The following is a 27,135-nucleotide window of genomic DNA, read 5'->3' on the forward strand; positions in this document are numbered from 1 at the left end:
CATATAGACTTTCATGAAGAATTTGCATAAATAAACCTTGCTCTATTTTAAAAATATTTATATAGAACCTACAAATGTTCAGCTTATTAATATGAATAATATTATTGCAAATTTCACAACATCTCTCTGCTCTGATTTTTCATCATAAAGGCTACAGTCATATTATTCTCTGACATGCAATGGTCACAGTGACAAAAGAGACATCAAAGTACTATTCATGTTCTTCATTTATCGTTATTAAAATTTTACCCATGGATAATGATTAAAATGTTCTAAAGTGAGATTATGGTGATGGCAGCACCACTGTAAATACACTAAAAGTCATTGAATTATACCCTTTAAAAGAGTGAAGTTAACAGTACATAAATTATATCTCAATAAAGATATAATAAAAAAGGATCCATGGATAAAATTCCTAGGAAAACAAAACTATCTGTAAAAGTCCAACCCACACAAATCAGAGTTATTTTGAATCACCAAAATTAAACAACATCTTAGTAAGGGCCATTCATGGAGTGAGAGGCTGCAGGCTGGGAGCTGACTGTTGGGCTGCGCTTCTACATCGCCCCACAAGGCAGCCCAGCAGAGCACACGGAACTTAGAGTGGGAACCTGGAACCATCCACTATTTTTTAAAAGAAAATCCTTTCTCAAATATCTATTAACCCGATGTCACCATTAATTTGGGCACATCTTACAAGAGGTTGTGATATTACAAATAGGTACACATCATGATTGGTAACTGCTAATTTAATGTTATGGGAAAACATGAATATCTATTACATGTAATATATAATACACATTTATGTAGATGTACGTTGTAAAACTGGAAGGACCTCTATATACCAAAACTTTAATACTATGACCAGGTATTGAGAGTAAACCTAATAAATAGTTAATTTAAGAGCTGATCCTGCTTTTGGACCATTAACAAAATGTGTGGCATTGTGTATATGTGGCCAAGGTTGGTTTCACAGAACAATTCATATGTCTTAGGAACACTGCTGTCTTGACTAATTAACCAGGATAATTGGAGGGAGGCGGCATTATGATATACAGACTTATAATCTCAAATCACAGTTCAAGCAAAACTAGTTACAATTCAGCACACATTTAACTATACACATAATCCAAAGGTGTCCAAATAATTCCAGAACAAATGTTTAGAACAAAAAGACAATCACACCAGAGAAGATAAAAGATTCTGCTGCATTTTCCGCTCCTTAGCTGACCTCCCTTTTGTCCCAGGGTTCAAAGGGGATGAGACCGGCACGACCCAGTCATGGCTGCAAATCTGCTGAAGCCCTTCCCTTCCCCACATTTCCTCTTCCCTCTCTGTGGCCCTGAATCCACAGCCAAGCCTGCTCCTCTGAGAGATCATCTGCTGATTGCCTTCTGGAGAATTGTTCTCATATGCAAGGGATCCTGGAAGCCCCATAAACGACTGTGCTGGGGAGGGTTATTCCCTATTCTCCGTGGCCATGCAGCATCTACCGATTAGCATGTGTTTGTAAACACTAGACATACCTTCCGATAAGTGAATGTTGTCACTTTATCAGAGTAATCTTTTTTTCCAAAGTGTACTCAAGCACCCATTTCTGGATGAGCAAGAGTTGACTATTTTATTTCATCAAATCTAAGATCCATCGATTATAAGATATACCATTATTTTATGGACTACTAGGAAAGAAAAAAAATGCTACTAATTACATAACTCAATGCTTTCTTATTACTAGAATTTTTCCGCACAACATCTATCTGTCATCCTCTGTGCATTTCTTTAAAACGTGCTCTACTCTAGTGTCTGGGACCTGCTTCCAAACCTCTAACATACATTCTGAAAGTTTCGTCCTAGAATTTTCTTAATCTAACCAGAAAGTGTCAATGAAAGGTTTTTCGGGTCCCCATTAGAAACACGTTTTAAATAGTAATTAAATTCAACCCGTGTAGTATAAGTAGATGCATATAATTTAATATGAACATGATTAAGTTCATGCATGTGCAGCCAAATGATGATTGTCCCCTAGTGGAGAGTGATCACAAGGCACATTCCATTTCAGGTTGTTAAGCAGAGGAAAAACATGTTTCTTAGAATGGATGAAATTTGGGAAATATGAAACTAGCAGTGATCAAGAGAGAACCCAGTTCAGCAAGTGCTAGGTAGATTATACTTTTGACACAGGGTCAGGTGCAGGAGACCAATATAAGCACCTTTAGGTGCTCAGTATGCGACAGCCACGGTGCTCAGTGCTTTCTGTGCATCCATGCATTCAGTCATCCCAACGTTGCATTGAGTTGGGTAGTTTTATCCTCATTTTATAGATGAGGAACTTGAGCTCAGAGATGTTAATAACATAGTCCAAGGTCAAAAAGTAGCAGATGATAGAGACCAGACATAAACCTGGATGTGTCTGACTGCAGAATCCATTTTATTCCCACTACACCAGTTTCCATGCTGGCTTTATGTCATTTGAGTTCCAATAGCAGCTATAGTTGTAGTCCACCTGGTCCAAGTATTTTTGAAGGGGTTGTTTAAGTCGGAATTTTATGGAGAGGAGAAAGAATTGTCTATGGTGACTGTAATCACAATATGACGTGAGAACTATGCACAAGTGACAGAATAGTGAGCATAGCATATGTAAGTATATACATACCTACAGCTACCAGCTGGGAAATTAGAAAGTTGTTCAGGGGTCCCCAACCCCTGGGCTATTAGGACCCAGGCTGCGCAGCAGGAGGTGAGTGGCAGACTAACTAGGGAAGCTTCATCTGGATTAGCACCCGCTTCCCAGAACTAGCATCGTGGCCTCACCTTCACCTTAGATCGTCAGGTGTTAGATTCTCAGAGGAGCACTGGTCCCTGATCTCAAAAAGGTTAGGGACCACTGGTTTAGGCTACTCTGGCTTACATACAGAAAGAAAATAATTCTCGCACTTCTTACAACCCTCCATTGCACAAAGATTATTTGAGTCTACTTCCTGTGTCACATGATCAAATATCCTTGTTGGCCGTAGGCGCCCAGGATTTCACTGTTGGGCAGTTTCAGGTCAGCTATGAGCTTTGGACTCGTGACCGTCTGGTTCTACTCATCAAACAATTGTGATTAAGACCAAAGACAACAGCTCAGCTCACATACAGACTGCGAGTCTCTGACCACTTCACCCACCTAGTTTAGCCAGAAGAACTCTTCTTAAGGTATGGACCTCACATTTGAAATAAGAGCGAGGATTAGTACTGACATTTTCTTCCTTTGTATATATTTTATTTTCTATTTTTGTTTCTTTCACAAAAGACTTCATCATGAAAAGGAGGAAACCCAAACTGAAGTGAGTTAAAAACATTGTCTCCAAGAGAGAACTGCAGCTTAGCCCTGAACTGAGGTAAGAGGTGAGAGAGCATCCAGGAGAGACTGATGGGCCGTGCCACCCGCCCTCTCCTTCTTGTTTCTCTTTCTTCCTTCCTCTCTCGCTTCCTATTCTACTTACTTCACTTGCCAGGCTTTCTTTTCCTCTTTCCCTCTTCTGGGAACTCAGTGCACCAAACATGCTGCTAACAGTGATCAGCTTTTCTAGATCTCAGGAGGGGGCACATGAACTGATAGGATAGTCTGAGCTGAGAGGGACAAAAGTATGAGAAATCACAGCCATTCTGGAAAATGAAGGGGGAACAGCTGTGACAGTGCTTATAACCCTGACCCAAAGTGTTGCTGACCTTTGCTTTTCTTCCTCCATTACACCACACTCATCAAAAAATGCCCCTTTCTAATGATTTCTTGTTGCATTCCAGAAGATCCTCATATATCTGGGCCCCCAAGAAATCCACCTGACATTCTGGGCACTTGCTGTGTCCTCTTGTCCTCTAAGGCAGCTTCGTTGTCTCTCACCCACTGAGTGATGATGGAGTACATGTCCTACTGGATAAGTTATGGAGAAGAGACTATGTAAATGACAAGAAGCTAATATATGTTTTTTTCTAACCATCCAATCACTATGAAAACTCTTCCACTGCTGTTGCAAAGCTCTCTCCTTGGAAACCTGAAGTGGCTGAATACAGCCTTTTGTACTCACGGCCTGAACTTCAGAATTTGTCCATCTTCCCTCCCCCATCCTCTCCTCTATAACTTCTTTTATTCTTACCTTGTATTATTATTCCCATTAATTTGTTTAAACAATCACAAATTTACAGAAACATTTCTTGACTCTTCTGAGAGTAATTTTCCAACTTGATGCTTTATTACCCCCAAATACTTTAGTTTGTTTTTCCCACAATTAAGGACTTCTACACAGCCAAAACATAACCATCAAAATCAGGACATGAATGTTGCATATTGTCACCATCTAATCATGATACCCTATTAAAAGTTTTCCAGTTGTCCCAATAATGGTCTGCATAGCTAGAGGATCCAGTTCAGAATCACACACTGCATTTAGCAGTTATGTCTCTTTAGTCTCCTTTACCCTGGGGCAGTGCCATAGTCTTTCTTTGACTTTCATTACACTGACATTTTTTAAGATCAAAAGCCAATTATTATTTTGTAGAATGTCCCTCAATTTGGATCCGTCTGACGATTCCCAATGATTGGATTCGGGTCATGAATCTTTGGGAGGAGCTCTGTCACAGAAGGATGCTCTATGTTTCCTATTGTATCCTATATAGTGGTGCACTATTTTGATTTGTCCCATTACTGAGAGTGCTCACTAATCACTTCATTAAGAGATGTCTGCCTGGCTTCTTCATTGTAAAATTACTTTTTCTCCCTTTGAAATTAGTAAATATGTTGGTGAGAGATAGTTTGAACTATATAAATATTCTTTTCATCAAACTTTTAATCTGTTCATTTATTTATATCAATATAGAGTCTTATGGTCTCCTAATTTATTAGATCAATTCCCCTGTATATAATTGATTACCCATCTCTTCCATATGATATGGATGCTCTTCTCACCATGATTTTTTACACTGGGCTACACCCCAGTCTCTTGGCAATAGATACCCTCTTGTCTCCCTTGGGTTCTGAGTTGTGGCTCTCTACTCCCCCTACTACAGATTCCTGCCTCTCTTTGTCCAGCAAGTGGATTTAGTACTAAATTATTCAGGAAAGGATGGGAATAGAAAGAAGGAGAAGGACACCTTTCTGTTCTTTGGTTCTCCCTACTTTATCCTCTTTCCCACCCATCCTGACCTGACCTGACCCCTCTCACCTGGCAACTCGCATCCATCTTTCCAAGTACTTAAGGCAATATTGAACCTTGAGCAATGACGTAAGTTCCTCTACTCAGACTATGAGGATCTAATTCCCGATGTGGGGATTTGAAAGCTGTGTGACCTTAGATAATTTACTTTCTCTCTCCAAACCTTATTTGTATGGCATATAAAATGAACATATAATAATGCTACATCATAGTGTTAACAGAATTAAATGAGATAGGGCATGTAAAGCCTCTATTGCCTGCCACATAAAAAACACTAAACAAATTCTGTTGATTATTATTTTCCATCCTCTCTGTTTTAGGTGATTATTGTGGTATTATCTTTCTCTCTCTTTTTTTTCTTTTTCCCCTGAATGCTGGGTTTTTTTGTTTTTTGTTTTTTGTTTGTTTGTTTGTTTGTTTGTTCGTTTTTGTCTCATTCCTTTTACATTTTGGCTTCTCTGGACTCCTTTACTTTCTTGTTGTTATTGACTCATTTTACTTTCCGTATATTCATGATAAGATGCACTAAAGGGACGGAGTCACCGAGTTGCCACCAACAGAAGGTCCGATGGAAAATTCCCACACTCGCCGTGCCATCACATGCTCACAGGATGTCAGGCAGTGGTGGTCTCTGGGGGATAAAAGTTTCTGAGATAGGACCGAGGTGGAAATATACATACAGGAGCTACTGCTTGCCAGTTAAGGACTCTTCCTCTCACTGGCATAGAGTTTGTGAAGAAGGAAGGGTGATCTTTTGAACATTTGAACGGAATTACATTCTGCAGTCTCGTTCCCTTCTTAGAATTCTGTGATTTCTGTTAGATGAAAGATAAAATTCAATGATGTAGAGCCATTGTTGTCTTTTGAAACAGTTTCCTGGTAGGGAGCAGGAGACGGATACTGTCAATGATTCGACTGATGTCAACTATATACCTCCAAACCAAGAACTAAGCCTCAGTCATGGGTGAATGAGCAGGAAAAAATCTTCTCATGTTAGTATAGTATTGAAACCCTACTTACAGAAAAGAACTACAGAACCCTCCACAAAGGAAAGGGTAGTAGTACCGTTAATTAGGAAGACAAAATAGTGGTTTGGAGGACATGGGGCATATATTGTGAGGCCTCCTAGAGAAGCCTTTCCTAATCACCCTGATTAAATTAGCATTGCCAGCCCCACCCCCAGGCACTTTTTATTCCATGTATCTATTCTAAAGTCTTCGTAGCCCATTCCATCCAAAATCTTTTTTTTAAAACGTGCTTACTCTCTATTTCCCCATAGACTGTGAGCTGCATGAGGGCAGAGATCTTATCAGTCCTGTTCAGATGTATCTTCAGTGCCCAGTGCAATGCCTAGCATACCATAGACACTGAAAAAATTTGTTAAATGAATGAATAAGTGAGGCTACTTAAGTGTTATATTAAATTTTCTCTGTATCTGTTCATTATATTTCAACTTCCTTGATTTTCTGACGTTTGTGCATAAGCACAATGAAGAAGAACAACAGGAAGTCTGCCACAAGGATCAGTGAGCAAGGTGCCACCTGCATCCCATCCTCCCATGGTCCAGGAGATCTTCACAATATGTTGGATGGAGGAGAGTATGCCCCTTTTGTATCTCCTCCCATGTTAGAGAGCAATTTTATCCAGGTAAGTATTCGAGCCCTGAATCATGTATAACTTCAGTCATTAACCTTCTCAAAGATGACTGAAGAGGTTGGGAGGAGAATTGTTTTAAATGCGGCAAAGGGCTGTGTAATACAATTAAAGGGAACAGTTTTGAAACTTTAAACAACCAGAATAATTATGTTAAAAGAAAATTAATTTCAAATTTCCCCAACTCTAACCTAGGAATTTTAATCCTAACTCTACACTAATCATCATTCTATCATAATCTTCCCAAAATTACTTGAAGAGATTATAGTCATTTTTAGACTATCTTGCCACAAGAAAGCATTCAGATAACTCCTTTCTTAAACTTAGAAAACATTTTAAAGAACTATATCTATCATACAACTAGGGTTTAAAATGAAATTTTGACTCTTAGTTCTGAAGATAAAACATAATTGTCAAATTTTGTCACAGAGAGAAGTTTCCTTTTCATAAAAATGTACCTACAGTATGAGTGAAACTACATTTCCGTGCATTCGGGAGCAGGTCTAACTATGGGGAAATGAGTTCAGATGTGTAGGCCATACGCCTTAACTTCACAGAAATGCCACAATCATGTCTAACATGAAGCCTATTTATTCAAGCAGCTCCTTAGCTGATTCCACAAAGAGATGACAGAGAAGACCACAGACACTTCTTCCCCGTCCATAAACATGTTCTCTGCACTGACACCTGGCTACTAGGGAGACCGCCTCACCTTAGAGCACCGTAGGCAGGAGGCGACACCACGAAGAACACTGCTGTTTAAGCGATGCCCCAAAACACATGTGATAGGTCATAATTTTATATATTTTACCTTCTACATGCTTCTTTCCTACTAATAATCTTTTTTTATTTTATTTTTCCCATTTCTTCCTGTACACTTTTCAATAACCTTTGCACACTCTACTGAATACTAGGAAATCGTTGGTATGCTAGACCAGACATGGCCTCATATCCTACATATCCTACATATTTGGGTAAACATTCACTGCCTCTCATGGTTAGTATGTCTTTAGCAGTGAGTTACTAAGGTTCCTGACTCAAGTTTAAATGAAATGAATAATTATCTCAAAGAGAATGCAAGAGCCACAGGGCATCGGCTCATTCACAGACCCAGGTTTTTTCTTTTTGCTGTGTTACCCTCAAGTTAGGCTCCCCCCAGGACATCACATGCAAATAGGGCAGTGACAGCTCTCAGCAACAAAAGAGACGAGTGTCATCCTTACAATTCTCTGAGGGCTCAGAATCCTTTCCCAGAGCCACCAGGAGGTTCCCACTAGTGTCTCATTGGCCAAGCCTGGGTCACATGCCCTTGCTGAAAGCAATCATTGGCAAGGGGGTGGGGTCACCATGACTGGTTTCAGTCAATTGGAATTTAACCCCTGGGTTGGGGCACCATCCTTGAAGGATGGGTACCAGGCAAAACCAGAATTCTGTTAATCAGGAAGAGAAAGGCATGGCATTGGGTAGATAAAGAGGCTGCAACCGCTTTCTGAGTATGTTCGTTTTTTAAGTGATTGATTGATTGATCCTGAACCAGTTCTGTATAGCTGAGAAACCAAGTGTTGCGTGGAGCCTCTCGGGCTTCCGTCACATCTCTGTCTACCCACCTTCCGGTCTCCTCCTCTTCCAGCTGGCAGAGGTTTTACTGGCTGAGACTCCTGGGTTTGAGGGGTTTTTGCACATGTCGTTCTTTGGCCTGGAAAGTTCTCCTGTCCACTCAGCCAGTTTATCTCCCACATTGTTCACGTCTTGGCTAGAGGTCCCTTCCTCAAGGAGACGTCTCTGACCCTGTGTCCAGGTTGTCTGGAACTGGCTGGTTGGTAAAAGTTTAGGAAGTATTCAAGTAGACTGTTAAACAGAGCCTTTATTAAAAATTAAGTTGTATAAACATTTTCAATTACAAAACAAAAGCAACAATACTCAAAACTCATCATTCCTATTATTTCACTACATTTTACTATTATCTATGCTCTTGAGGTTACAGATGTGAAAGTTTGACAAAGGTCAGTGAAGACTTTTGTGAGAATTAATTGGCTGAATGGAATTTAAAATATAGAGTATTGTTCGTCATTATGTGTAAATTGAGTGCTACTCATCTTCCATATCAGTAAAATTTATGATAAACATGTATATGTACCTTCTGAGAAACAGTTATTACACATTTACCAGCACACCGCTGCCTATGTCCCCCTCTAAGTCAAGTCTCCCGTTACGTGCACCACTGCACAGCACCATGAACTTGTACTCGGTAACACTTCTAGCAACAGTAATTAGTGACATAGTTGTTTAACGTTCAACTTCCCCGGGAGATCACCACAAGTCAGGGACTGTGTCTGCCTTTTCCTGTGATACCTCTAAGAACTCACATGAACAAGTAAGTGAACAAATGCATCGTGTGGTTCATTTCTCCTTTATTTCCTACACTGCTCAGCTAGGTTATGTCAGGATCATGCGCTTTATCAGAAAACTCTTCCTGTTCTCTGCTCTAGGTCAACCGGAGAGGTGAATCCATTTACCTCCATAACCGAGCCAACTGGGTGACTGTAGGCATCTGCTCTTCCAGTCACACCCACGAGACCCCCAACGTGATGCTGCTGGCACATCTGACACCCCGTGCCCAAAAAGATACAGAACCTCTGTTTAAAAGTCTCCTGATATCTCCTTCTCCGGAGAAACTGGTGCTCACCAGGTGAGTTACAAAGGGAACAGGTTAAGGATCTCTCAGAAAGTGTGCTTTACCCCTGAGGAGCTGAAAACAGACCCACTGATGACAATTGCTCCGAGAGAGCATCTCACTTTCACTCTCTGCTGCAAATGATAGTCACATCCTCAGAGTCTGGGAAAATAGTTTACGATAACCTTGCAGTCAAACAAGGGGTTAATTTTTAAAAAAATTAAACTTATGTAACAGGAACTGAAAACACAGACTGACTCTCTAAGAACATGCCCCTCTCCCCACAACACCCCGACTCCCATCAGAATTCGCTTCTATCTTATCTCAAGCCACCAACTTGCTATGTGACCTAGAGCAAATCACTCAACTGCTCTAAGTCTCAACTCTTCAGGGTTAAATAGGACAACTTCTCATAGGACAGAGTTAAATAGGACAACTTAATAGCTGATACTCTGATTCTTTAGTACATCAGAGTCTTAGGAGTATAATTCAGGTGAGATGGCCCCCAGGAGCCTGATTACATGTACTGAAAATGAAAGTTATGAGCCTCATAAGCTAAGGACCAGACCAGGGAACATGGTGGCCACAAGAAGACACTATCCCATTCCTGCGCCTACCAGGCCTGTGTGGGAGACAAGCCTGTTATCCTAGGTCTCACTCTGCGAACTGCTAAAAAGATAAAAGGAAAGGCCTTTTGATAGATTTCTAATCAGGCCTCAAGATGACCTCTGCCTTCATTTGCAGGTTTCTCCCTCTGCAGTTTGTGACTCTTTCTGTGCACAATGCTGAGAACATGCGCCTTAAAGTAAAGCTCGTGAGTGGCCGAGCCTACTACCTACAGCTCTGTGCCCCTGCATCCAAACAGGACATCTTATTTTCTCAGTGGGTGGAACTCATCTCCCTCTTGAATCAGGAGAAAGCCAAAGTTTCCAAGGTGTCAGAAGTCTCGAGCCTCTCGGAAATCACAAACAGCACAGACATCACAGGCTCTGGGGACATCGTGGATATTGCAGCATTCACTGCTGTCCAGGACCCTCATGTGGACACGTGTCCGGACACCACACATGCCATAGAAAGCACTGATTTCTCAGAATTAACAGACATCACCGATGTCACCGACGTCACAGACGTTCCAGAAAATGAGGCCACTGAGGCGCCAGATATAAATATTTTTACAGAAGTCACAGAAGTCACAGACTTCCATGATGTCACAACCAGTTCGGGGGTCAAAGTAGTGTTTGAAAATGATGATATACTAAAAGCCAAGCAAGAGGAAAAGGTATGTGACATAGAATATTTTCATTCTTTAATAATCAAGAACAAGAGTCATAACCAAGACAACTCTTCTTGGTTAGCTACCTGACATTGATTATCAAAATGCTATGGAACTTACTCTGAGTAACCTAATTTTAGTAATGAGATCCAATCCCTGAACCCTGGGGTGAAGGCATTGTCGGGGATCTCCTGAAATAGGCAGTGACCACCCTTACCACCATACTTAGTAGCAGAAAGCTGTGGTGGGATGAAAAGAACTTTGGGATCAGAGTCAGAAGACCTGGGTTGGAATCTTGCCTTGTTGCACAGGAGTTTGGCCAAGTCACTGAACCTGAGTGAGCCTCAGTTTCCACATCTCTAAAATGAGGACATTAATATCATGTAAGGGCTATTTTAAGGTTTAAATGTATTTAAAAGTACACGATACATTGAAGGATGGGATGAAACTTTGATAGGTAACAGTTAAGGTGGTGATAGGAAAATAAAATACCAAAAAAATAAAATAAAATGAATGGTTATGGAAAAGGCCAGAAAGTAGAAACAATGCAGAGCCACATCCAAGATTCAGTTTGGCTGGAGCATAATACATGTGGAGAATATTAGGATATAGGATTGAAAAGGTGTTTGCAAACCTCAAATACCAAAATAAGAGGTGTGGACTTCACTCTTTGAGTAAACCTTACCCATAATAGCCCTTTCTGTAAGGGTGTGAAGGAGCCATGTTTTTAAAAGATCAATCTAATGGTGAATGGATTGTAGGTAAAGACATCAGTTTGAAGACTACTGCGGAAAACCTCTCTGGGGCCTACTATTAAAAAAAAAAAAAAAAAGACAAAGGGCAAGGATAGACATTTCACAGAAGAAACTTCCAGTAAATACAGTGGAAAAAGTTTAACCTCACTAGTAATCAAAGAAATGTAAACTTAGGGAACAAATTTAACCTATAAAATGTTAATTAAAAAAAATAAAAACAGTAAATGTTAGTAAAGGTGTGGTCAACTTGGAATTCTTCTAGATTCATGGTAGGAATGAGAATTAATACAAACTTTATTGAAATCATTATGAATCAAGAACCTAAAAATATTTATACCTTTTGACTCAGTGATTCCACTTCTAGGAATCTTTCTAAAGGAATTAATCAGAAATAGAAACGAAGATTTAGCTAAAAAGATGTTAATCATACTACTCTTACACCATGCTTATAAAAACAAAATAAAAATATGGAGATAACCCTGAAACCCACTGCAGGGAAGATGGCTAAACAAATTTATATTCATGAAGTCAGGCGCCACATTTATCTTATTCAAGAGTGACCATAGTGTGTATCTGGTGAGATCATAGGTTCTTAGTAAATATTTTTTAAATGAATGACTACTCTGTAGCTATTAAAGGTGTTGAAGAATTTTTCTTTACTTGGAGAAAGTTTCAGGATATTAAACTGAGTGAAAATGAAAAATATGATCCCTGCTGTATAAAAATACATTTATACACACAGACAATTAAAAAGGAAAAAAATCATATTGTAAATGGCGGTTTATTTCTAGATTTGGGGATTATAGGCAATTCATGTTTTCTTCTTTACACTTTTCTGAATTTTGCTACCTATGATTAAAATAATTCATTTTTAACTAGAATAACTTAATTTTTAACTGCATGAAAAAATGCTATAATAAATTGTTAAGTGAAAATGTAGGATATGAAGTAGAAATATGATCACGAAGCAGACACAAAATAAATAAATGGACAAAAAGACCAAATGAAATGTGCCACAGGAGTAATTATTTCTGGCCAATGACATCAAGCAAGCAATAATTTTCTTCCTTTCACTTTATATCTTACAGAATTTTAAAAATTATTCTATAATAAATATGCATTACTTTCATTGTCAGACAAAATGAAGTTTTATTTTTAAGGAAGAAAATTATTGAATTATTTGCAAGGAAAGGTAACAGAGGTGATGGACTAGTTCATGGACTAGTTAGGTGTAGACGCAGAGGGATATTAGAGAGTCTAATATCCTGCTAACCAATTGCTCCAAGGCCTGAGAGAGATTCTGAGGAAGGCAGTGAGCTACTAGGAGAGATGGCACATTAACAGAAACCAGGAAATTAGAAGAATGGGAGAGATTATAGAGTAGGTATAGGCTTTAAGTATATGTTCTAAGTCTTTTGAAAAACAAACTCTTTAGTATTATATAAATCTCCAACTCCTATCGCCTATTAGACACTCTTAAATCAAGAACAACCTCCAAATGGGGAGTAGGTGGCAAGGCATTTCTAGAAAACCTTTCTTTCCCTGACAGCTCATAGAGAGGAAGTGCTGTAATTAAGCACTAATTTTCTTGTGTGAAGTGTATTTTCGTGTATATGACCACATGAGCTTTTGAATATACTGTGTCAGGTCCCCACACTACCAGCCTATAACACCCTTCGGTCCTCTTCAATGGCCATAAAACACCAAGCCTCATTCCCTCATTATTATACCTGTGTGCTCAAGGGTATCAGTAAATATGAATGAAATGATTACTGTTTTACATACTGCTCCATAATCTATTTCTGTATGATGCTCTTCTGTTACCTGATTTGCTGCTCTTATTATTTTCAAAGGAAACAATAAAAAATATTCTGAAGCCTGGGTGTCTGCGAGATACAAAAAGTAAGAGTGACTTAAAAGAATGTTCAAAACATGTCACCATCTCAAACATCACACTGACTTTTGAAGGTGAAAAATGTTTTCATACGACCTTGACTCCAGAAGAAAATGAGACAAAAACATTCACAGAGATGAGTGCTAGAACCTCTGAAATAAGGACAAGCGATTTTAAGAGCACCGGTCTCAAGGCTGAAGAATCCAGGTATGTGAGGCAGGGAAATGGGAGGAATGAAGATGTGAAGAAATGTAAATAAGTGTCTGCTTTAAACTCCCTGCTACTTGAGCATTTGTTGTTAAAGATTCTCAGACCTAGATACAATGTAATCAAATGATGATACAGTCAACTCTGAATTATTCCACATTCGGTTCAACCTAGTCTGATTTTTATATTCACACTCACACCATTCATCTGGCATTCTAGGCTGTGTGCCTGGTGTCAACTGTGTGTGCTGAAGAAAATAGAATAGAATTATAGAGTCTACATTTTGAGAGTTAAAAGAAAAAGCACCTAACTCCCACTATTGGTGTCACCATAAAATGGTAGGAACTGTCTCCAAAGTCACTTGGCAATCCACACTCCAGATGATTATACCCTTTGACTCATAGGAACAAATGTCAAAGAAATAATTTAAAAAGGAAAAATAACATATTTGAATATAGCATTTTGTAGTAAAAAAAAAAAGCTTTAAGTAATCTACAGGACCATGGGTAGAAGAATAGCTAGTGAGGAAATAGTATATTAATTTAGTGAAACTGCAGATGGGAAAAGCAGTCGGAGAATTTCAATAAAAGGAGCTATATGACTAAAAGAAATTATAAGCTAGAAAAGTAAAACTCCCAAAAGTGTATGTACAACGGTATTTTATTTCCACAAAAAGGATGGTAAGAAACCACAGAGTTTAGTTGGTGCTTAAAGAAATTGGTATTTGCTGTAGCTATTAATAGATATTTCTATTAAACTTTTATACAATAGATTACATATATAATTTAAAAATCAAATTGATGCTAGCATGCATTAATTGGAAAACATAGCAGCTGAAAAAGAGTTTTGCGGTCAGACAACGCTGGTTCTAAATCCTGGCTTTCCTATTCTTATTAGCTGTGTAATCTTGGTTAGGTTATTTAATGTCTTCAGGTCTCAGTTTTCTCACTTGTAAAATGGGAATAACGTGGTAATTGCTCCAAAAAAAAAAAATAGACAAAATGGGAAGGGGAGGCAAAGGGGATGGAAGAAAGGAGAGAATGAAGGGAGGAAGAAAGGGAGAGAGGGAGAGAGGGCAGAAGGGAGGAAGGGAAGGTTCAGATTCTACATTAGACTAAACAAATACAATGTAGATTTGACTCATACTGAATATACTACAAAGATGATGCCATACCAAACAGGACCTCGTAAGGTCCTGTTTGGTATGGCATCATCTTTGTAGTATATTTCCACTGTACTGCCTAATACACTGAACCTAGAGAAGAACTGGAGGAAAAAAAGCACAAAATTTATGTAGTAATGAAACTGAGGTTATTTAAACTAAAGAGGAAAATGCTAACAGGCGACAATTACCATCTTCATGGGAAGTTCACAGAAGGCTAAATGTTAAAAGTGGATTTTTAATGAAAATTATTTTAACTAAAAACAAAGAAAAATTGTATTATATACAATATACATAGAAGCCAGCCAACCAGTCAATAAAAACAATAAATTAACACATACCATTGATTAGATATTAAAAACAACAGAACTGGTTTCTGGAGATTGTAGTGTTTTTGTCCCTGGAAACTTCTCAAAAACAAACATGAAGACATTTGTCCTGACTAGACTTTAGACATTCTCCTGCCAGGGTTCAAGACCTGTTCATGTTTCTTATGTAATTTTAATCTACCGCTAAATAAATGATAGACTGTACGATGAAGTCAAATGTAAGTGTGCTCTGGGGAGTCCTTACAGGAGTACACCGGACTAGAAACAGAAAACACACTGGTGTGTACAGCGTTCTGAGAAATAGAGCAATAAAAGTATGTAAAGAGCTTGGGACATATTAGGTGTTCAGTAAATGGTCACAATTGTGACTAATAATTCATTTCTAATCATGCACATAAAAGAAAGTTGGCTAGCCTGTCAAATAAAACCTTATTTAAAAATATCTCAAAGCTGGTTTTCTTTTTAACCTTTCCCAGCTAAGCAGGGGTCAAGGGAAAGAAAGGGATATGGGGATCCTTAGGAGATTCACAGAGCTGGAAATCAGAGCTGGAAATCAGAGCAATGTTTACTTTAGCTCCTTGGGCTGCGCATTTCTAGCAGTTCTAGAGCTTCTAGGTCTAAATGCTGATACAGTCAAGGTGTCAGTGGGTCTTTATTACAATTTCAATACTTTTGGTTGTCTGCTCAAATAAAGCATTGGTTAATATCTGGGGTTTCTATACCAGTCGTTCTCAATGTGTAGCTGATCAACGGTATCATCTGGGAACATGTTAGAGATGCAAATTCTTGGGCCCCACCACCCCATCCTACTGAATCTAAACTCAGCATTCTGTGCTGTTATAGACATCCACGTGATTCTAATACATGCACCATTCTGAGCACCATTGCTTTATGAGAAGCCGGTCGTAGGTACAAAGTGGGGTGCAGCAGGGATTCCTCTCTCTGGAGGGCTTCTCCTCAGGCCCGATCTCCAAAATCAGGATCCTCCTTTATAGTCATAGGGGCTCAAACTCAAGTGAGGCTTCTTCAGGAATTTTTCCTATATGACTAGGAATTCCGAAATTTGGATTCAAAAAGAAAAAAATGTATAAAAAAATTGGTTCAATGTTCAAGAAATTTTCCTCATTCAGATCGAGGGTAGAAAAGTAGCTGAAATTGAGAAAATTCCCCTAAGAACATTGATCAATTATTTTTTGCTGAGTTCTTTCAGTGGAACTAAACGAAGACTAGTAGGGCTACTGCTAAGTCTAATGTATTAGAGGAGAAATAAAGGCAAAGATAAAGAAAAAAATGAGCGGGAGAGTAAGGAAGGGATATAGAAACAACAACAGGTTAGAAGTGGTGAGAGACGAGAGAAAGAAATATAAGTTGCAGGGGGGATAGAAGCAGGCTTTCATAGAAAAGTATAAGATTGCTAAAAATAAAAATAAAAATGAATTCACCAATTTAGCAATTTGTCCTAAAAATTGATCAGGTCTGGTCAGGTCTGGTCAGGTCTTCCTTCAGCTTTATTTCATTCAGATGTCTCAAATTCTGTGCCCCACCCTTGTCTGCAGCTTCAGAAACACTACAATTCAAAATCTCACAAGGCTGAGAGTTTAAATCATTTCAACTTCTTTCCATGCCCTTTGCACATAATAAATGCCCTGAAGCATTAGATTAGCTTTTAGTGCTTTTTAATAATACTTCGAAAAATAATTAAGACCTTTTTTAAGTAGTTTTAGATTTATAGAATAATTGAGCAGACAGAGCCCATACACCCACCCCACTGCCCCCTCTCCTCACTCCTCCCCCACCCCTAGTTTCCCATTATTAATACCTTACATTAATGTGGTACGTTCATTATAATTAATAAATAATATTGATTTATTATTATTAACTATAGTCTAGTTTAAGATTCACCCTGTTGTACAGTTCTATGGGTTTTGACATATGCATAGTGACATGTATCCACCATTACATACAGAATAGTCTCACTACCCTAAAATACTCTGAACATTAGATTAGCATAACAGCTTTTTAAAATATTAAAATCATAAGGATAAAAAAATTTTAGATGAAAAAAGCTCTGCAGATGCAAGGTTTTGTTTGTTTTAGTATTATGATCACTATTAGAAATGATGAGAAAATCCCTATGTAAATAGCAAAAAATCATAGAATTTTAAAAATAAAAGATGTTGAAGGTTAGCAAATCCCAAATTATTCAAGGCCTTGCCCTCCAATTTCTCAGCTTCCTGTGTCATTTATCTGATGGCTTTACTGGAGAGAGAAATAGGTAAATTTAAAAAACAAAGCAAAAAAATTCTGGTTCTAAATAATCTTCTTAAACCCAATTTAATCAAGCATGGATTCTTTTTGATTGCCAATTTACATCAGAAACATAATTACTAGCTAGAACCTAATTTAAAAATGTGCATTATGATTGATAGATTCATAATATCTAAGAACAGAATGGAATTCACCAGGGCTTTATTCCTGGGACATTTGTAGGATTCTGTGGGATTAAGTCAGGACACTGTGAGAGTGATTAATAAATTCTATATAATTTTCTTCTCTAAGACCACAGGTTTCAGTGACACTTCACAATCAGGTACTTTGGAATAATTAAAAAATCAAACAATGACCTTGTTAAATATTTTGTCCTTGAATTCATTACTCTTTAAAATGTAAATTTATCAATTTAAGTCTAGATGCATGAAAGACTGTGGAGACATCTATGTCACTTTAGAAGTGAAGGATTTACTTTATAAAGCATTTATATTCCTTCTCATACCCTAACAATAGTGCTACTGTGACTCTTCTCTTTATTTTAAAGAGGATATTTATTTTAATTTGCACCTATTTAAAGTACATTTACTTGATATTTCTCAGTGTCTTGAAAACTTTTATCATTAAGGTTAATGTTCATTTAAATCACCAGACCTATTTGGCGAAGGCTACGTGAGCACTTATTTTCAAACTCCTCAGAAAATTACTAATTTAACCTTTACTTTGGAAAGATCCATTAGTAGATCCATTAGTAGAACTGGATATATTTGCCAGGACCCTTAAAATGAATCATAATTATGTCTTTGTACTTATCTGGGAAGATATTACCTAAGGGTAATTATTTTTCTCAAACACTTTCTTTCAGTTAAACACCAATACTCCCAAAATATTTATTGAAAATGTAATGAAACAAAGATTTGGTGAAAATTAAGTGATTTAGTTTATGTTTTAGCATGCCAATGAAGTTAAGAATGTAACTATTTTAATTATTGTTATTAATTTTAAAAATCAGGAATGCAGAAAACAATCTTCATTATCTAAAGATATTTCTGAAAGTGAAATAGTCTGAAAATCAGCTTGTTTCCTGTTTTATCCACCAGACCATAAAAAAATGTAATAATTTGGGCAAATACTTGAGTATGTTATTCACCTTGTGTGAAGGAGGAAAAAGACTTTTCCTTCTACCCTTCAAGTTCATCTGTCTGGCTAATAATCAAATTAACATGAAACAGATTAACAAGAGAAAATAACCAAGCTATTACATATGTATATACAGGGCTAAGAATATATTTCCAAAGGACACATTGAGTAGTTGAGGCTTATATGCCAATCTCAAATAAGGAGAAGGAGGCAGGGGTCTGGGACTTCAAAGGGAAAGCAGGCGATTCACAGGTAGATGAGAAGGAGCAAATATTGTATAGGCAAATTCTAGCTGGGCGTCCCAGAAACAATGGGACACAGAGGGGAGTCTAACAAACAGAATTTACTCAGCTTCTCCCTTTCCACCACACTTTGATCATATTAACACTAACATGATAGCTCCCTTCCTTAAGCAGTTTCTCCTATCTGAATTGTTTTAGGCAGATAAAGGGGAGAGTTAAAGTTTCTTCCTGAGTCATTCGTTTCTTTAACCAGTTTAAAATAATATCCTAAAAAGGCATATTTTGAGGTGACAAACTCTGCTTCCCCTTACCTGCAAGATTCCCAAGCACTGTCAAGAGGGCCATAGAGGCTGTGAAGAAGCAGCTAGCAGAGGTGGACAACTTCTTACCCCAAGTACCCATCCATTTCAGGATTTACGCCCCCCCCCCCCTCGGTCTCTAAGAGAGCCTATATTCCCAACACAATTAATTCTATTTATGTAAGCATCTGAGCTTGCCTCAGTTTCAGCCCCAAATAAGTTTACAGGGGCTGGAGAGGCAGCAGGATTAGGGATACCCCAGCCTCACTTAGAGACAGGTAATAGATACAATAAAAATAGATTATGTGCTATTACATACAACTCACTTTTATGGATTTTACAGTTTGGATAGCTTGTATGCTAGAGAAATTTAGGTAATTTTACTCTAATATGTTTTATAATCGATAATGCCCTAGGCTTGCTAAACATGTTTCATTACTACCTACAAAGCATTTAGAGAATGGCCAGTTATCTCATACTCAGTAATTGTTTTCTAAATATTTGTGGTTACACTGGCAAAATTTTTGAAATGTGCTATTTATTTTTATAGGAGCATGAGAACTGTTTCAGACACTTCAGGTATGGAACAAATTCCACTACGCTGCTTTGTGATCTCTGGTATTTGGTAGTCACCTCTGGGTCCTGGAACGGAGTAGTTAAGAGCAAAGGAATCCAGAGAGATGTTTTGATGCATTCCTTTTCCCGTCTTTGCTGCATTCTGAGAGTACTGCACTGCAGAAACTCTTTCTCAGAGCCTATCCTCATGCTGTCATTCAGGTGTTGGCATCACCTCACGTTTTTCTGTGCTGGTAGAGTTTGGTTTCCTAGTTCCCAGAATCTAACTCCCTGGGCATGAACCACTTCCAGGCTGGCTCTGCAGGCAGAACCCAAACAATAGGACCCTTTGTTCCTGCTGATTTGGAAGGGAAGTTGTCACAGCTAAATTTCTTGGTGAATCTAAAATCATTTGGCCCTTCTTTTCTTTCTGCTTGCATCTTTGGCCTCTGCTGTGCCATCAGGTGATACCATTTAATGTGGTTTTTTTTTTCCTGGCAGTTTTTTCTTTACATATTCCCTTGTCTCAGGATTTTAAAATCCTAACAACAAGCTTTTGACGTGGAGGTTGTCTTACAGGCACCAGTGGAGATTCTCTTCCCTTGCTGGCTGCTGACCCAGTTCTAAGTTACTGTCTAACCTGGGGGAGGCAAAGGGGATAGACCTCAGCTCCAGTCATGCACATAAAAATACATCATGGAAGGAACATAGAGGCACATTTCACTGGACCTAAGTGGAGAGAGAAGAAAAGACTTCTACTTTAAAAACCAACACTTAAAAGCATTTTCAGCCACATTTGCAAGAGTCCTCCAAAAAAAAAAAAAAAAAAAGATGAGAGGATAGGTGTTTATATAAACAGGATTTGTCTTTGGGCCTTCCCACTGAGCTTTATTGTCCAAAAGCACCAGATGAACATACTGCAATGTGGTTTTATCTATTTTACAACCTGCAGTATTGAACCTGAGAACATTGTAGGGGAATGCTAGTGCAGTTTATAAGAAAAAATGCAAAATCTCCTTTGCAGCACATAGAATTTTCATCTTTCAATTTCTACCCCAAATTTTAATTCAAAAAGAAATTAAAGGGAGTTTGTAGAAATTTCAGAGATATTCAATAGGCAAATATTTTCCTATTATTTTCTAAAGGCAAAGATCAATCTTGCAGCAGCCTTATTCGCTAATATGTAATACATTAACACATAATTAGTACTTTCTACATACATGCCGAAGCACTCATTATCCAAGTCATGAAAATTTAAAATTACTGTAGGACACTGATACTTTTATCTTCACCCTATACATGACTGACTCTTTCACCTGTCTTCTGGCACAAACTCATTTAGTTCAACTGAACAAGCATTCGATGCCTATCTATTATATATGAGGAACTGGCAGGGTCTGGGGAGATTAAGAATGAATAAATAATACAACATATTACCTGGCCTCAAGACATGTGCACAAATAACATAAATGGCAATGGTATAGGTGCTTTAAGAGGAAAGTGGAGGACCCAGTTTTAGCTCGAGAGAAAATCATGACAGATTCAATGAATGAGGCAGTCTTTGAGTTAAGAAAGAGGAAATGAATATCGTGGATATAGGGAATAATGTGAGCAAAATCAAAGGGATGGGACAGTGCTGAGCATGTTCAGTTGAGGAGTAGTGAGTGATGTAGCTGGAAAGCAAGATGGAAGCCGGACTGTGGAGGTCTTGGGCCTTGCTCAGGAGTTTGGATAATACTGATTGGCAGGTAAGGCGGAACCATTCAAAGACAGAGAAACAACAAAATTAGTATTACGTTTTAGGAGGATTACTCTGGCTGCAATCTCTAGGAGAAGCTGGAGGAGGCTAGAGGTAGGAAGTCATTATAATAGTCCAGGTAAAGGGTGCCAAAGTCTTGAACCAGGTAAGAAGCAGTCAAATGGAAACAAGGGCATGAATACAGTCAACAAAATGTGCTGACTGACTATCCGTGGGAATGAGAGAGGAAAGAAAAAAACTGAGGATGACAGAGTTTGGGAGGCATCATGACTAGACAGTTGTGAGTCCATGAAACAAAGTGGGAAGAGGAATGGGACGAATTTTAGAAAGTGAAGAAATCAGCTATGAAACACTAAACTTAGAATCAAAACTCTAGGTTGACTTCTAATTACACTTCTTCTGTTCCCTGGATGTTATATTTAATCTCTCTGCACCATATTTCTTTGACTGTCAAAGGTGTGTGCATATGGGTTGAGAATGAGGGGGGCATGATTAGCTGTCACAAGTCCCTTTCAGCTGTTATGATCCTATAAGCTGATATTTGTGGTCCTGGTGGCCCATCTTGGTAAATGTAGCAGGCGGCTTAAAATGGGGATCTGGAAATGAGGAGCAAAACAAAGAACAAATGTTAAATTGCAAGGATGGTACAAGATACAAATTCGGCATGCAGTTTTCACAAAGAATTAATTATTTTTCCTATTTCTTTTCTTTCGTGTACTTTCTCATTCTTTCTACTTTTCTCTCATATATCTTCCCATTTTCCCTAGGATTGTATAGTTTTTCGGTTTTCCCTCTGATTAGCATTTCTTTCCCCCTTTTCACACTCCTCTGAATCACTTCTTCTTCCTTTTTCATACTCTTACACTTAACACTCTTTACCCCAAGAAAAATAAAGATAAATAGAAACTTAATCCCTTGTCCCATTGAATTTATTGAGTGTATATTAAAAACGAGTCTGTAGATCTGATTTCTAGACAGAAGCCAGAATAGTAAGTGCTCCCACTGCAATAAAACAAATCTCTGGTAGCATTAATGTCATCAGATCCACATTACCCCAACTCCCCAGCAATGCTAGTGGGGCATGGTCTCTAATTCTCCTCTCAAACCTCTCAGCAGTTTGAAAGAATCACACTTTCTCCTTTCTGAGTTAACATTTTGGGTATAGTAGCACTTCAAATACACTGTTTTTGTGAAAATGCTACAAGGTAGGGTCCCAGCTAAACCCATCTCTCTGAGTCTGGATCTGTCTCTCTTCCTTCTTGACTTTCAATTTCTTATCTTTCTAAACTTTATTCTCCTTAACTCTGTTGATGTATTTACAGTGAGCCCAAACAGTAGGCTTATCAATGATCCTATGGTAGCCTTCCAAGATAAAAAGAATTGAGACAAACAATAGATATTCAAGAAAAAAAGAGAGGGGGAAATACTTAAGAAACACTGGAAGTGTCCTCCTACCTCCTACCCATCTTTCTTTTCTGATTGCAAATCAAATTTGTTGGAATCCTAAACAGCCAGGTTCATTCTCTGTTTATGAAACCTGGGCTAAAAAGAGAAAAGGTGGGAGGACCCTAAAGGGAACCTGTTTGTGAAATTTAACAATGGGCTCCTGGGAAAGAATAAAGACCTTTTATGATGAGATGGCTAGAATATTATTTGAATTTTAAGACCCCAAATAAGTTCTCTCTCTTTCTGTGCCTTGTTTCTCTTACTTTTGGCTTTTTTCTTTCTTCCTCACTTGCCCTCTCTCTCCCACTTTCCCTACTATTTTTCTTTTTACCCTCTGACTCTTCTAATTTCCTCGAGTCCTCTTCTAATATCCTCAATCTTGTGCCTCATCTGTCTCCCCCTTTCTCAGGGGGAATGGATGTGAGGAAAGTAAAACAGAAAAAGGAAAGGCCAATGGAAAAAAAACATGTAGGACAACCTAAAGGTAATTTTTTACAACTATAAATCTCTATAGATATAAAGGACAGACATGACACTTTCACAAAAAGATGTCAGTATGTCAAATCTTTTAACATTGACTCTTATTACTTCTATTGTGGTACCGATAGATGTGGGCTGGACTGTTGAGGGTGTGTTGTGGTTTCTGCTCTAGAATCTTTTTCATGGGTCAAAATGTAACCTCAGCACAGGGAGAAAAGGGAGCTTCAGATAAGGCACTAGAAGAGAATTACTTGCTGCTGCTTTTATAAGTGATTCCTTTCATTCTCATTCCTACCTTTCCCCTTTGCTCCCTCATCATACTCTTTCCCCATCTGCTTTCTTAGATTAGCCAACACAGCCAAGGTCTCTTTCTTTCATACCAAAATTAGATAAAGTATTTATGGAGTAGCTACAGGGCTGCCAACGACAGTTGTGCAGATTGTACACTGCACAGTGTGGGACGCCCCATTCGCATCGCAGTCTGTGTGCAGTGCATGTGGTGTCTTTGAGAAACCAGCTTGGCAGTGAGTTACTTAAGAATGAAACTTTTCATCTACAGCCATGCAACCATGAACAAGCCCAATCCTGTCTGATCTTGGAAGCTAAGCAGGGTTGGGGCTGGTTAGTACTTGGATGGGATACCACCTAGGAAGACCAGGTGCTGTAGGTGTGAAAAATAAAGGATTATAAGCAGACAAGGTCCTTGCAATCTGTGAGGTCAACTAAGGCTTGCCTTGCCTAAAAAAAAAAAGAAAAGAGTAAAACTTTTCTCAGCTGCCTCTCCCAATATAGTTAATGCTGTGTGTGTGTGTATGTGAGTGTGAGTGTGTTTGTGTGTGTGTGTGTGTGTGTGTGTGTGTGTACACTTATGAGCTAAGTCTGCAAAATTGAGGGAAGGTTAGAGAACCAAAAGTGACATTAGCAGGAGCCACATCCCCATCCCATCGGGGCTCTGATGATGGAATTGAGGTGCCTACCCTTCTTTCCACCTTTCTGTCACTCTGCCACCAAAGTCATCCAGCTTAGCACTTGAGCACTTAGTTTATTAACACCCAGATGCACACCATGGGCAAAAGGTCATGCACCAGAAGAAAACAATGTGGCCTCAAAATAACAGCTGTCCATGCACAATGATCTACGGCCCTCCACATGCACTTCTGTCTGTGCCTATTCTCCTGTCACTTCCTTTCCCCCGTAAGTTTGCTCTTGATATTTTTCTATGGTAATGGTGGACAGTGAAGGGGTGATACTCAGGGTGACATGTGCTAGTTCCTACATCCACCTAGGGAGAGTCCCAAGCCCTGCCATATCTCAAAATATTATAAAATTTAGAGAGAGAAATGCCCTTAAAGATAATCCAATATTCTATAATGGTTTCTTCTTTTGACTGACATATTCTATAACAATTAAATTCAAACATTAGGGCCTCATTAAGAGAGATCTGCAAATGCAAAGAAGGGCAAAAATGATGACATACATACCACATTTAACTCTTCTGATACTTAAAAAGTATTCCCCACGTACTAAAACTATGAAATGCTTTTATATGGGAAAAAGTAGATTTTTTTAAATGGTGAAAAAGTTGTGTTACTAATAAAGATCATATTATTACAACTGAAGTAATGTGAAAGTTACTTGGCCCCTTCTTTCAATGAGCATATATTATGTGTATATAAATGTCACATACATATGACTTATTTAGGACTCAATTTAGCACACATCAAGAACTTGCAAATAATTCAATGACATGCATATGTATTAAAGGACAAAAGCTCATAATCTTAATCTTGACATCTTGATTTATTAGATTCTTAGATATAGCTTAAAATGAAAATTTTAAGAACTTAAGAGGTTCCTTTAACATTGCTTCAAACTCTAGATTTAAAAAATGAGAACTTATCTGTTTGAAGGCTCTTTACTGTTTTATTAAGAAGAAAAGCTGCACTATAAATGTAATTTTACTTATTTCTACCACTTATTTTACTCATATTTAGTATTTTAAAGTTTTTTTTACCAGAAATAACTTACTCTGAATTAATTGAACTGACTTCTCCATCTTTTGTTTTTTTTCAGATAAACACAAAAAACTAAACTAAAAAACAAGCACAGCTCAAGAAATAACAACTAACACATGGGGAAAACAAAGCAGTGTCTTCCATATGGCAGAAATAAAGGCTACTACTGATCATTAAGCATTTAAATCTATGTCAATTCAATTTCTTGAATCTTAATAACTGTGGAGAGAGGGGGGAGAGATAAACGGGGAAAAATTTAAATCGTTTCTTCAATTAAATAAATAAATAGATAGATGATAGATAGATAGATAGATAGATAGATAGATAGATAGATAGATAGATAGATAGATGGATGGATGTTGATTTTAAAGGAAGGTAGAGAACTACACAAAACTGTAGGGTTTTTGATTCATAAACTCAATTGTTATCTGTGGGGCTTCTTTGTGGTTGTTGAATAAATTTGTTATTGTCTTTAGTTTTATTTGTCTCATCTGGACATTAGCCTGACACTGTTATTTCCAACATGGGCACTGTGGGGTCCTTGAAGGAGTGAGGGGACCATGTTCTTTCTGTGTTTGTGTTCTACTTGAGCACCTGGACTGAGACAGTATTTATGGAATCAATGAATGCCATTTTCAACCAAGTTTTTTAAAAATCCCCATACTTTTAAATAATAAGACAGCCTCCATCGAAAGAATAGTTTGAATTTTAAAAGCCACCACTTACTCATTCTCAAAAAAGCTGCCAGTCATTCTACAGTGAGCTTTGCTTATGTTCGCAATCTCCACAATAATCTGAGGGGTATTCTTACTTTCCTGTTTAACAGATAGATGGTGAAAATGAAGGTTAGTGAGTTTAAATTACTTGTTTAAAAATAAGGGAAAAAAGGGTCAGGTGAAAATAGTATATTGCCACTTCATTTCTATTTACTATAATTGCCTTAAAAGTAAACACTCATGAAAGACACATAATGAAACTTTAGAACAGATCATGTGGAAAAAAATGCTCAATGGCATCAAATGCTTGCTGGCGGGTCACAGAAGAGGAAGACTAAAAACAAACCTTTGCATTTAACAAACTGCTCTAACAGGTGACCTCGAAGCAGTGGTGGAGTTAAAATCCTAGTCAGAGTGAGTCCAGGACAGGATAGAAGAGACATTAGAGTTCATTTTTTGGGGTTCAGCACAGATATGACCTCTGACCGAGTCACAGCTATTCGCATATAAATATGAATTAAGGCAGCAGCTGAGATATGTTACACAAACAAAATAGAAATTTGGTTAGGAACTTAGGAAAAGATGAGTAATTTTATAACCCCTTTTAGGAGAACACACTTGATTTCTTTTCTCTTGGCATTCATTCTTGGTCTTTCCTTCCTTAGGAAAATGTCCAAGCTCCAAATTTGCCTCCTCCCATCTTCAAAATAAAAATTCTCCTGGACCATGTTTTTTCATTTGTTTTTGTTTTGTTTTGTTTTGTTTTGTTTTTATGGTGACATTGGTTAACAAAATCCAGTAGATTTCAGGTGTACAATTCCACAGTAAGGCATATATGTACATTGCATTGTGTGTTTGCCACCCATAGTCGGATTTCTTTCTGTCACCACATATTTGACCCCTTTTACTCCATCTACCTCCCCACTCTGGTAACCACTAGTCTACAGTCCATGTCCATGAGTCTCTGCTTATTTTTCCTGTTCATGTGTTGCTTTTAGGTTTATATCCCACATATAAGTGATATTATGGGGTTTTCACCTTTTTCTGTCTGGCTTATTTCACTTAGCATGATTATC

The 27,135-nt window shown here is 38.1% G+C and overlaps 1 protein-coding gene and 1 pseudogene across 5 annotated transcripts; both read left to right on the forward strand.

Moving 5' to 3' along the window:
- Positions 1-2,221: 2,221 nt before the first annotated feature.
- FAM71D (family with sequence similarity 71 member D) lies at positions 2,222-25,571 on the forward strand. Of its 5 annotated transcripts, XM_016131349.2 has the most exons (8): positions 2,222-3,195; positions 3,293-3,380; positions 6,677-6,839; positions 9,335-9,534; positions 10,264-10,798; positions 13,401-13,648; positions 19,639-19,667; positions 25,402-25,571. In XM_016131349.2, the coding sequence occupies exons 3-8, from the start codon at positions 6,681-6,683 to the stop codon at positions 25,422-25,424; spliced, it is 1,194 nt and encodes a 397-aa protein (XP_015986835.1). In that variant the 5' UTR covers positions 2,222-3,195; positions 3,293-3,380; positions 6,677-6,680; the 3' UTR covers positions 25,425-25,571. The 5 variants fall into 5 exon arrangements, with proteins under 5 accessions (XP_015986835.1, XP_015986836.1, XP_015986834.1 ...); XM_016131350.2 differs by lacking the exon at positions 19,639-19,667; XM_016131348.2 differs by lacking the exon at positions 25,402-25,571 and having other exon boundaries at positions 3,293-3,387; positions 19,639-20,661.
- On the forward strand, positions 23,880-23,998 carry LOC118600461 (annotated as a pseudogene).
- Positions 25,572-27,135: the final 1,564 nt, after the last annotated feature.

Source organism: Rousettus aegyptiacus, unplaced genomic scaffold, assembly GCF_014176215.1.
Source record: "Rousettus aegyptiacus isolate mRouAeg1 unplaced genomic scaffold, mRouAeg1.p scaffold_m13_p_3, whole genome shotgun sequence".
NCBI classification, from domain to species: domain Eukaryota; kingdom Metazoa; phylum Chordata; class Mammalia; order Chiroptera; family Pteropodidae; genus Rousettus; species Rousettus aegyptiacus.